This window comes from Haliaeetus albicilla, chromosome 3 (genome assembly GCF_947461875.1).
Source record: "Haliaeetus albicilla chromosome 3, bHalAlb1.1, whole genome shotgun sequence".
Classification (NCBI taxonomy): domain Eukaryota; kingdom Metazoa; phylum Chordata; class Aves; order Accipitriformes; family Accipitridae; genus Haliaeetus; species Haliaeetus albicilla.
Genome location: NC_091485.1, coordinates 25456340 through 25469631, shown reverse-complemented (window position 1 = coordinate 25469631; position 13292 = coordinate 25456340). Strand labels below are relative to the sequence as shown.

The following is a 13292-nucleotide window of genomic DNA, read 5'->3' as shown; positions in this document are numbered from 1 at the left end:
AGCCCAAACAGAACAGTTCACAAGTATTTAACTTACAAATAGAAACAAAGAGAAAAACATTTTCCTGCCTTTTTAGTCATCTCAAAAGCCACTAGTTTGCATGCAACCAGGTTTCTTACTTCATGCCAGGAAAATGTTACCAGACAAAAGTATTTTTCAGCTGAAATTCTGAATGTTTCCTGACCTCTTGAGGAAGTGTATCACCCTCCTGCTAAACTTTTAACATCCAGCAGATGGCAGACAAGGAAAAAGTTAAACTGTTAGAATCAATGCAAAGAGCACATGAACATAATTAGCCATTTTTATCCAATTAATATAAAAGAGTGATATAAAACACAAAGATATGTTGTTTATAGCAGCATTTTAGAAAGTTCTCAACACCTACAAAACTGAGACAAAACCAGCATACATTACTTTGGTATGCTGCCCATATGACATCCCAGACTCAAGAATAAGATAGGTAGACCTTATGCTTTCCTTCATCCAAACGTTCTTAGATGCTTCTTGCTATTTTTCCTATGAGATATCCCTCAAATTCAATACCACTGGTTTGCCTTTTTCTCCTCCCTCAAACAGTTAACTTTAATCAATTTTTCTCAGCTAAGCTTGACCCAATAGAAACAGCTCCTTGGCACACGAAGCTGCCTTCTAGATAAGAGTTGCAAAACAGAGCTCAATGGGAGTAAACAAAGATAGGGAGAAAGTGACAAGATGCAAGACAGTTCCTGCAATTCTATACATTGTGTACAATCTATCTCCAAAAATAAGACTTATGCTTTATACACCATAACAGACCACTTGAAACTACAAAGGAAACTTCAGCTAAAAAAAAATATAGAAGAAAAAAAGTCTGGCAAGCATTCTCAGAAGCAATGAGATTTTTTAAAAAGAAATAAATAGAAAAACAGATTTGTATTTTGTTAGCTATTCTCTATTAATTACACTAAGCCAGCACTTTCTACTCTTGCATCCAACTTGTAAATCTTGTTCTGCATTACACATTACACTAAGCTCATGATATCTATTTGGTACCTAGATCTGCTGGCATGAATCTCAAGAAAACAGAAGTTACTTTTTGATTAAGCCACTGATCTGAGCATTTGAGCCATAGCTAAACTTCAAGGCAAACATTTGAGAAAATAAACCCAGTCCCTACAAGACAATACGAGAACTTGGTTTGTGTGCTCCAACCACTTCCCCTAACTGTAAAAGCACTGATGAGGGCACATCACTGAATTACAACGCATTTGTAAACCTTACTTCTCCAAGAGGAGGAAATAAATGTTGTCTTACACACGTTGCATTTAACAGAGTATCATATCTAACAAAAAAAGCTTCCAATTTTTGATTTGATGAAAGAACATTCTGGAGAAATCACAGAGGTGATACCACAGCATGTGGCCTTTACACAACGCTTTACTGTAGCTCTCAGAGTATTTAGTAACAGGCAAATACCACTGTTCTCACTTAACTAGTAGATAAATCATGACGGTGAGGGGCTTTGGATTTAGACAGTTATTTAAATACAAGAACAGCTATGCAAGAACACACTAAATGCCAATTTTGTTCAGAGGTCTTCGCTGGGAGACAATAACAGATGCTTAAGAAAAGAACATGAAAACCAAGGCAAGGGTGGAACAACCCTTCACAGCATCTTTTCTCTGCTTTCTGTGGTAAGCAGGTTAAGCAGTTCAAGTGAAAGTTTTTGTCTCCAGGTCATTCTGGTCTTCATAGCCCACAAGGAGGGTATTTTCCCTCAATCTGTCTACACCATTTTTGAACCTAATTAAACTTTCACATTCAGGAATTCATTGACAAAACATTTTGTGATTATACACTGTGTAAAGATAATTGCCTTTCTTTTAAAGCTGCTATATGATAACACAAGAACTAGGAAGACTGCAATGACATTAAAAGAAATTGAATAATCATATCCTAACTTTTTTCTCTACTCCATTCTTTCTAGAATTTTCATGTATTCCAAGGTCCAGCAATATGTCCTAGCTACCCTCCCTCACAAAGAGGCAGAATCAGTAATAGAATCTACACCTCAAGCCACTATCTTACCAAATTCAAGTTTCAGTAACCAAATCTGCAGTTTAAAACTTAACCACAATTAACTGTTCCTATTTAATTTTGTGGGGCAAAAAATTACATTTTACCTTTCACTTCCTGGTGTGGTAATTCTGTAAAAACGATGCCTCAAGTGATGTTTGTCCCCATGATAGCAAACTGTGCACAAGTCATAATTTGTGCATTCAGCACATTTCCATCGGATGCCAATGATGGGTTGCTGCCGACAAGTATCACACATAGTCCCATCATGCTTGATACCTGTGGGGAGAAAAAGAAAAAAAAAAGACTAACAACTTTGCTACATCACTACACAGATTTCTGTTGCACACCATTATAATTTGAAACCATATACTAAAAAGGTAACAATAAAGAAAGGCTGCTGTTGATACCCTACCAGCCTATATGACTGGGGGGGGGGGGAAATAATGGACTTCGCCTCATATCTCCAGTTGTCAGTCTGTTCCTGAAATGTTCTATCTTTTCTCAGCTCAAAAAGCTGAGAAAGCAACGTTTGTTTTTTTCCATCTACACAAATCAGAGAAAGAAAATGAGAAATCCTTTAACTACAAGTTAAAGGGTCAGAAATGCATACATCAAAATATACCAGCAATCTGGAATTTTATCTCTGGATTAAGACTATCAACACATACCACAAAGGCTACTGTGTTCAACTGTGAGTGACAGTTTGAAAATCATTGGTTTGACTTAACATATTTTCTACAGTGGAAAATATAAGTGCTTATTTCTATTCTTTTTTATATAGGAAAAAAATTAAGCTTTCTTGGATAGATGCCATTAGCTTCATGAAAATCTGTTACCATTTTTGAAGCGTTTTACTGCTTTACATGTTGGTTTTTTTCGAAAAGAATGTGCCAAAGACAGACCGGATGTAACCCACCAGCGTGTGCTTTGCCCAGCCTTCCACAAAAACTGAGTTCTCAAGACTACTTACTCCTACAGCTTTGCCAAGCTACAGCAGAGTGAAAGTGATCAGTTACAGGCAGTTTCCATCTATGCATTCTGAATACAGGGAACAGCCACAAGTTTCTTTTAAAAAAAAAAATGAAATTCTGCTGCCATTTAGAAAAAATTGAGCAACAGAAGAGACACGCACTGGCATACAGTCTGTAGTACAAGATAAAAATGAGCACTAACTAAAAGGTTGGAGTAACACAGAATTTTCCCATTCACTCACCCTTAAAAAAAACAGCCAAAAAACCCAGATCACTCTGAAATTAGTGAGGAAAAAGAACAGTTTTTGTCCCCTCCAGAAGGGATGCTTTTTGAAACGACTGCCAAATTCACCATAAATCTATTAGTCACTTGTGTCCAACAGCTGAGCCACCTGCAGTGAAAAAAACCCAACAGTTGGAGAGGCAAAACTGAAGGAGAAAATGCCTTTTTGTCTGATCATTTCACAGAATCGTGTAATAGCTGAGGTTGGAAGTAACCTCTGGAGATTGTCCACTCCAACCACCACTGTTCAAAGCAGGGTAAACTAGAGCTAGCTGCCCACGACCATATCCAGTCAGGTTTGGAGCACCGCCAAGAATACAAACTCCACAACGCAGCCTGTTCCAATGTTCAATCATCCCTATAGCTTAAGTGGAAATTGCTGTATTTCAATTTGTGCCCATTGCCTCTTGTCCTGTCACTTGACACCACTCACAACAGCCTGGCTCCATCCTCTTTACAACCTCCATCAGGTATTTATATACACTTTTCAGATCCCCCTGAGCCTTCTTTTCTGCAGGCTAAACACCAGATCCCTCAGCCTCTCCCCATACCAGATGCCTTAAGATCCCTTAAAACATATTTGCAGCCCTTTGCTTGACACACTCAATATGTGCATGTCTCTCTCACGCAGAACTTGACCCAGCACTCCAGGTGTGGCCTCACCAGTACTGAGCAGAGGGGAAGGATCACCTCCTTCAACCTGCCAGTAACACTACTCCTAACACAGCCCAGGCTACCACTGCCCTTCATTGCCAAAAGGGCACATTGCTGGCTCTTGGTCAGTTGGTTGTCCACTGGGACCCCAGGTCCTTTCCTGCAAAACTGCTTTCCAACCAGTTGTTCTCAGCTTGTACTGGTGCAGGGGTTACTCCTCCTCAGGTGCAGAACTCAGCCTTTCCCTTTGTTGAATTACATGAGATTCCTGTTGGCCCATTTCTCCAGCCTGTCAAGGTCCCTCTGAATGCCAGCAAAATCATCCCGTGTTCATTTCTCCTAACCAAGAAAACTTCTCAGTCCACTCTCTTCCAGCCTTGATTATACATGTATTCAGGAAGATTTCTGGCCTCACGATTAAAAATTTTCCTGATGCATGAACATTGGAATAAATATTTAGTTAAGGCTGGAAAAGGCCACACATTTGGAGCAAAGACTGCACATAGCACCACAGAGATCTGAGCAGCTCTTCAGGGCAAAGATAGCCTTTGGTGACAACAAAACCCCTGAAACTGCTGACATTATACTAAATGATCACTGTAATTCCTGAATGTTTCATGACTAACATGGCATCCATACCTTGACCACAAAGTCTGTGCTGAAATTTTGAAGGTCTGGCACAGACGGTAACATTATTTGCCAACTCCAACTGCCAGAAAACACACCTCATATACCATAATCATTCTTTCATTTACCATAATCATTCTTTTTAACTAACTTCCTATATTTAAAAAGTATTTGCTGCCTGGTAAAAACAACTAAAAAATGCTATTTTTCTACAAAACAAGAACTTGGAAATCACCCATACATTTTCTCTCCACACACAACTCCATCAACAGAGGGTTAACATCAAGAAGCTATCTTTCTTGTTATGTACACTGAGACTTTGATGTCCGGTATCTGTTGATTACCTGTAATACTCAAAAAGACAGTACTTAGCTATGATCTCATGGTGGCTGCCTCTACTGCTATGAATTGTATTGAACCATTTTACTTTTTTGGTTTTTTTGGTAGTCTTCAAGAGCTGGTGCATTAAAAGGATTCAGATAACCTGTTAGGGTTTTGTTGCCTTGCTTAAAAAGTCTAACTACTTATGGTGCTTGGGGTTGAGGGGTGGTGTTTTGGTTTTTTTAATTGATTGCTAAATTGGTATTTCACATAGAGAAGTTACACATCTTTGGATTTTTTTTTTTTTTTTTTAACAGTTGCTGAGCTTCAGGGAAGACAGCTTGCCAAGGATCACATTTATTCTGGATGTAAAAGGACCAAGGAATTGGGTGCTGCAGGATTCTTCAATTTGTTTAAGCAGCAGAAAAGAGGGCAAAAGAGAGGTATAATCAGAAGTCATACAATACAGAACTAGGTCATCTCACAGTAAACTTAAAAACTAAACATTTCTAGCCAGTGAGGCAAAAGCTGCTGTGGAAAAACTCAGAAAATTTTCCTCAGGAAAAATCAAGAAAAAAATATACAAAGATACTTGACACAAAAGTCTTTTTACTGACTATAGTGGCTGGGACTTAAGAGAACAGTGCATGTCTGTATTTGGAGTCTCTGATGGAGGGAGTCACATCTCTATCTCATAGATCCCTAAACACCACCCCGATAGATACAGCCTTTCTTCATCCATTCCCTGACACATGTTTCTAGCAGCAACACCCACTTCAGTGCATGCCTCACCTGACCATGCTACTCCATTCTTTCCATTATGCCAGCAAAAGCTTTTTGTAGAGCTGAGCTGTAAACTGGATCAAGAAACATACCCAGCTGGAAAACAGCCAGGAGGAAAAATATTTAGCTGGATTGGTTTCCAAATCCCATTCTTTGTGGTGCTGCACAACACTGCTGGCATGACAAACAAAGCATTGCAGGGCAGGAGCAGGCAAGTAATCCTGTTACAGAACGTTTAACCACTGCACTAGAAATCTGGAGGGAGAAGTAGATTTGTACGCCTCTGGTGACAGTGGACTAAGAAGGAGTTTTAACTTCATCTGCTAAAAAAAAGATGGTAAAACAAGGTGCTACTACTGGATCACAAAATGTGATAGCTAACTCTTATTCATGTTCATAATACATATAAAATTAACTATTTAAATTAATCGTATGTTTTAGAAAACGTTGAAGGATTTTTTTTTTTTTTTAAAGTTGAACTAGATATTATAGGTACACACAAGTGTGGTGGGTTGACCTTGGCTGGCTGCCAGCCGCCCACCCAGTTGCTCTCTCGCTCTCCCTCCTGAACAGGACAGGGAGTGAAAATAAAATAAAAAAGCTTGTAGGCTGAGATAAAACTGAAATCACTTACCAATTACCATCACAGGAAAAGCAGACTTGACTTGGGGAAAATTAAATTTATAGCCAATTAAAAACAAAAGAGGATGGTGAGAAAGACAAGAACTAAAACACCTTCTCCCTACACTACCCCTTCTTCCCAGATCCAACTTCACTTCTTCGTTCCCAACTCCTCTTTTTCCCTGCTTCTCCGCAGGGGAGAAAGAATAATTTCAGTTGGAAAAGACCCTTAAGATCACTGAGTCCAACAATTAACCTAACACTACCAAGTCCACCACTAAACCATGTCCCTAAGCTCCACATCTACATGTCTTTTAAATACCGGCAGGGATGGCGACTCAACGACTTCCCTGAGCAGCTTATTCCAATGCCTGACAACCCTTTTGGTGAAGAAATTTTGGTGAAGATGGGGAATGGGGGGTTATTGTCAGTCTATAATAGCTCCTCACACTTTTTCCCTGCCCCAGCATGGGTCCTCTCCATGGGCTGCTAGGCCTTCAGGAAAACGCTGCTCAAGCATGGGCTCTCCATGGGCTGCAGCTTCCTTCTAGGTATGTCCACCTGTTTCAGCATGGAGTCCCCCACAGGCTGCAGTGTGGATACCTGCTCCACTGTGGCTCTCCATGGGCTACAAGGGGACAATCTGCACCACCGTGGTCTCCATTTACTCATCACCCAACTACTCACCAAAATTCAGTACTGATGTTGGTACTACACACATTTGGGGGGAGGGAAGGAGACATTATTTTTAATGTTTCAGACTAGCCCTGCTCCAGCCCAGTGGACTGAATGCTTATCAGCATTGAGATCATATCTTTCAATTTACTTTCACCAAAAAGTAGACCAGCTTGTGTGCTCCAAAACCACCCCGTGGTGTAAATCGAAGCACAGTACACAGGAACAACCAGGAGACTGGGTCAAGTGTAGGCTCTGGAGCCAAACTGAAATCCTGACCCAAATACAACCTGTCATATAAACTGCTTCCACTCTTCGAAAGGAAGACTGTTTAAGAAAAGTTGAGAAACACAAACTTTACAAAGTTTATATTAGGAAAGAATGCCTTAATTAAACTACTGGAATACATTAAAGTGCCATAAAAACTTCAGAATTCAAACATCAGCCCTGTAGCTGGCCAGCTGTGAACCAGAAGAGCACTTTAGCTTTCTAAAATGAGATAAGGCAAAACCTAAACATCTAAATATTCTTCAAAATTTCCTAGGAGCAGGCTATTTCAAAATGAAACAGGTTTGTATCACCCTCCGTACCGCACTGAAAAAAAAACAAAAGAAACCAGGTTATGAGAAGGGTACTTTCACGCCTAATTACTTTTAAATAGCTGTAATTTCCTAATGTCCCTCCAACCTTAGTACACCATAAAATCCAGTATTCCTGATCTCCACTTGTCATTAATGTTTTTACTATTTGCATTTCATATTAGTCCCCTACCTTTATGTCCTTGCCACAGTTATTTTTACTTTTGTCATCTATTCCCAAATCTTCTCTGGATTACCCAGAGCCCATCATGATGGAGCCCACCATTCCTCTGTCACCACTCATTTACACATGAATTTTACAACCTTTGCCTACAAGTTCTTAAAACCCATTCTCACTCTTAAAGCTGTGGAAGAAAATAGAAGCAGTGCTGCTCAAATTGCTATTTGAATTTGTTATGAATCTCTTTTGTACTAAAGATAATTAGGTGGCAATATACAGCTGTCCAATAAAAGAACATTTTAACAGTAAAATAAGATGTACAAGGGGTATCCATACCACTCACTGTTAAGCACAGAAGTTAATAGTGATTTCAATTACTTCTAAGAACCAACAAAATCCAATGGACTCATTATTCTCTACAGAATTCTAATAAGCCAAAATCCTTTCATATCGTAATGACAATACTACCATCAGGCAAGGGATACCATAAACTAATTAAAAAACTGATTCATTTACACCCCAATTTAAAAAGCAATAGCAATGTTTTGTTCTTCTCCTCGAGATAATTTTTTATGGCCAGGCTCCAGGCAAACTGAAAACTAAGAATTCTTAGAGATTAACCAGATTTCAACAAATTGTGTGAAAACTCAAATCAGTGTTCCCACAAACATAACTCATCTATTAAATACCCTGTTTGGAAGCAGCCAACTGACCCATTATTATATACATGAGATGCCAGACTTGCCAAAGCATGTGTCCTATCTGGTAAGGGTACCACAAGATACATGAGGATGGAGATGATTACTGTGTAGGAGACATGGGGGAAGGGCAGGAATAACAAAGGACATGTTTATTAAAAAAAAACATGACAAACAGGCTTCCCAAGTAGCACTGCTCATGAAGCTATTAATTTATTTTTATTTTTTTTACTTCTGTGGTGTTCTGTAAGTATTTACAAGTAGCCACTAAAAAAAAATCTTGTCTAAGACAATTTGCCTTAAATTACACTTAATGCGCTAAAAGCAAGAACAAATAAACAAATACATAGGATAAATCATCTGAGGTGGTCTACCTTTTAAAATGTTCTGACATGTATGACTTCACAATGATTTATGCAACTCTTCGGGTTACAGAAAACTATTAATACAAGTACAGAAAGCCACTCAGATCTTTAACAGATAACACCTAAATTTTCAGTATTAGCAGAATACAGCGCATACAGCTTTACATGCTGCACAAATGCTTGCTCTAGCTGTGGGATAATTCCATGTCAAGGTTCCATTTCCTGACCCCAGCCCCTCCACCACCTCCCCTTATTCAAACACAATTGGGTAAATATTTTAAGCAGGAAAATAACATTGTTACTTTGAAAGAACCATAGAGAAGAGGAAATGGATGACAAACAAACTTTTGCCTAAGCTTTGTAGAAAGCAAATCTTCAGAAAGAGAACAAACACAAAGTTTCTGTAACAATCATGAGTATTATGTGAACATAGTAGTGCTCTCTACAAACATACTACTGTACAGCCTTTACCTTTGGCAAAAGGCTGCCTTCCCTTCTAAATATGAAGCTTGGGTTTATATACTTTTAGCTTCTGTTCAGCAACTCAGAAAACTACTCCTTTCTGTTTCTTTTCCACAACACTACCACAAAAAGGGGACTGGCAAAAGGCTACTTTACAGAAAGACCAGGATTTATTTGCGAGTAATTGGGCAACCACACTGCACTGCTAATGTATCACGTCCCACCACTTACTCCATTTAGGAGCCTGCTACACAGGACATAACTAAAGTTCCCTTTCTTCTAACTGAAATTTCATTTCTTTTCAGATTCTTAGTTTACTAATCCTTCTCAATCACTCTGTCTTGCTTAAAGAAATGCTTGCCAATGTAAATATGATCACCAATGGGCAGCTAATACAGCTAGCTTGGTAAACATAACTGAAAAACAAAACAAAACTTCATATCACAAACCATTCATTACCCAGATGACTGCATCTGGAGCAAATAGCTTACAAGAGATACTTCATTAAAATAAATACTCAACATTGATTTACAGGACAACCATCTGAAAATGTTAGCACTAAGGCTATTTAAGTTTTATAAAAGTTAACATAGCCTTGCAATGCTGGTAATAGCCTACAACCATTAAAATACAAGAACAGTACATCATTAAGTCTATGAAGCATCATTCTGGCATCAAAGGAAAGGCATATACATATATATGCACATACGTGTATCAAACTCAGGTTTCGCTTTTGGTTTGTTTGGTTTTTTTTTAATAGAACAAGCTTCAGAATTACTTCTATAACACAGTCAATTCCTGATGCATCACTACTGTTTTGGGCTGCAGAGGCCTCAAACTCATCAAAGCAGCAACTCTGGCTGCAAGCACCACTTTTAAGAACTTATAATCAACTCTGGTTTTGAATACCTAATAAAAAGAACTCCCAGCAATAAATAATATATTTTCGCTTTCTACTGCTGTATTTTTTTATTTATTCTTGCTATAAACTTAGAATCATGTTGTGACTATAAATTTATGAACCAGAGAAAATTTTTTTCATTTTAAACCGTAAGAGCCATGATTTAACACTGTGCTAAGTATCATCAAACCAAAACCCACCCCATAGTTTATAGCATTTCCTTGCTCAACACCATCATTATTAGTACTACCATTAGAAATTCTGTCACCTAATCCCACTTTTCCTGTAACTATTTATATCAAAATTATCTAAATGCCCCTAGAGATAGCATCAAACTATCAACCAAAGTCAGAGTCCCTTATTCTAAACAATAGATAGTCACTACCACGGAGAAAAATAAGTAATTACAACAAAAGGACACAAAAGGGGGAAAACTGAAGAAGGGAAGTGATTTGCCCAAGAATACAAAATGAATCAGTAGTAAAACCAGGATTTCAGTCCAAATTGACAGCATCCTAATTCCACTAACTTTGCCCTTTTGCTGCTACTACTTTACAGATTTTTACTCTTCCTATCTCCAGGGAATCATGACCTCAAAAGTAACTCCCTCTAGCAAAAAGCAACCCTGGGTAGCTCCACGCAGCAGTTCCGTGAGGATGATGCACATGTCGACCAAAAACCTCAGGAAGAGAAATACCATTTTGCAAAGCCTAAAACCAGCAATGCTTGAGTTTTTCCCACAGCAATATACATAGTCCTACCTGAAGCAGAAATTAAAATTCTAATACAAAAGTATAAACATAACTGAAAATTAGAAGGAATAAAGCAGAAAAAAAACCACCAAAACAAAAACCAGGGCCTTTTAAACTGAGTATTAAGTGTAGGCTTCCAGATGCCATTAACAGGATACTGTCAGCTTGCAAATATGTCAAGCAGAGCTAGAATAATGAGCATTCAAGGCTCATATTCAACATTTATGCATATACTTCAGTTTTAAGCAGAAGTAGTCCCACTGGTTTCTACAGGACATCAAATGCAGGTAAAGTTTCAAAGCATAAACATCTGCAAGACAAGGGTCGACAACTTGAAAGACTACTCAACTTCTTGTTCCGAGGTCCTTTTCAAAAAGATTTTCAGCTCATTTTAATAGCATCTACCCTTCAAAACAACAACAGAAAATCAAGCATGAGGCCAGGGGAGAGGAAGGTACCCAGCCACAGAAAAATTAAAGCAATCTCAAAGGCTCACCATGCAATGTGTGGTGTTTTGGTTTTTTTCTTAGCAACATTTTTGTAATTAATTAGAATGAATTCCATGATGCTGTCTCTTCAAAAGTCTGTTACCCACTGCTATAATTTTCCTTTCTGTAACACTACACAGAGCTGGCTCAAATATGCTCTCTCCTCTCCAATGTATTCCAAATGAAAGATACATTACAAAAACAGTACATCTAAGTACCCCAACAAATTGGTCCAATCACCTCATTATTGAGGCAATCCTGCCCGGCCCAAAACCACCTCGCTATGTTGCTGATGAAACTAAACAATATCTTTTTCTTTGTGAGTCTTCACTGTAAAAACAGGTGCTAAAATGAACATTTCTCTGCAGTGTTTGCAACACTAACATTGCCGCATAATGTCAGTGCAGATCTAAATCCATTGTCCAAACTGACTGAATTTAAAGCATAAATATCAAGCAGCCAAGTAATTAAAAGAATGAACGACTGCATTTTTTTTCCAGTACCTTCACTATTTTACAGCAGGTCTGGCAATAGAGATAATAGGCAATATGAAGATTACAAGACAAAACACCGTTTCAAATACTTGATGTAATCTTTAGCAAAAAGGTGCTACACCTTTTTTCTTCAGTCCTCCCTATACTTGACTCAGAATGACTGTCACCGTTTTACAAAACAGCACTGAAATATAAATTCGGGGGGGGGGGGGGGGGGGAGAGAACAAAACAAAACCTTGAGGTACCATACTCTCGGTTCCCTCCCGCCGCTGTCCCCCCGCCCCCATCATACCGAGAGCCTGCTCTCTATGGCAGATCACTTTGGCTTTGTTTACCCCAATTTAAGTGTCCCAGGACAACTTCTCCTCTCCCCGCTGCCACACACTATATATTTATTCTAAGTTAGGGTATACATACACATAGGCACCCGCTCGCAGCCATGCGACGGGAGGACGGAGGGTAGCTGACTTTCCCCCCGCAAAACAGAGAGAAAAAGGCGAAAAGAGAGGCGCAATCCGCCCCCAGGGGCGGGCCCCCGACCCTCACCCCGCCGCGGAGCCCCTCGGGCGCTGCCCCCCCCCAGCCGTCAGGGCTTCGTGCGGGCTCGCCCCTTCCCTCCCACCCCGCCCCCGGCCGCCGCTCACCGGTGGGCGCGCTGTCGAGGATGCGGAGGTCGTAGGCCCCGGAGCAGCGGTAGTTGGCGGCGGTGCCGTTGTCCCACACCACGACCACTTCCTCGGGGCTCTCGAAGCTGCGGACGGTGCCCACATGGCCCTCGCCGCCATCCTGCTTCCCCCACTTCCAGTCCGGGCCCCGGACCACCCGGGCCCCGACTCCTTCCACCATCACCCGGTTGTTCCGCGAGCTGCTCATCCCGGCGACGCCCCGCGGGCCCGGGCCCCGGGGCGGCTGGAGGGGGCGCGCAGCCCGCAGGCGGCGGAGGGGGACCTCGATGGGGACGGCTGCTTCGGGCGTGGGGGGGGAAGGGAGGGAGAGATGACGCGGGCCGCGGGTGCCGGTGCGGCGAGGGAGGAGGGAAGAGCAATCAGGACGCAACGGTGAGCGGGGGAAGGAGAGGGAAGGGAGCCTTCCGACGGGCCGGGGGACGCGACCGGGGCGGCGGGAGGCTCCGGCCGACACTTCTTCTCCTCCCTCCCTCCTTTCCTTCTTTCCTACCTACCTACCTACGCACCCATCCCCAGCGCCGCCACCGTTCCCCCCGCCGCAGTTCCTCCCGCCCCGGCCCGCAGCGCCCGTCCGCACGCCACAGCAGCAAGCCACCGCCGGCCCCGCGCGCCCGCCGCTACATCCGGGAACTGCGGCCGCGACGACGGCAGCACCAGGGAAACCGGCGGCGGCCGCCACCGCCCGCCTCCCGTC

At 41.2% G+C, this 13292-nt stretch overlaps 1 protein-coding gene across 5 annotated transcripts in view; it reads right to left on the bottom strand.

Moving 5' to 3' along the window:
* The window catches only part of MIB1 (MIB E3 ubiquitin protein ligase 1), an 80656-nt gene extending 67364 nt beyond the window's left edge, over positions 1–13292 (bottom strand). For 4 of the 5 annotated variants that reach the window (XM_069779140.1, XM_069779141.1, XM_069779142.1 and 1 more), the window contains exons 1-2: positions 12557–13292; positions 2163–2334 (exon numbers count right to left, since the gene is read on the bottom strand). In XM_069779140.1, coding sequence (XP_069635241.1) covers positions 2163–2334; positions 12557–12785 — 401 coding nt within the window. In that variant the 5' untranslated portion in view covers positions 12786–13292. The remainder of the gene's footprint in view (positions 1–2162; positions 2335–12556) is intronic. The other variant, XM_069779139.1, reaches the window with a different exon arrangement.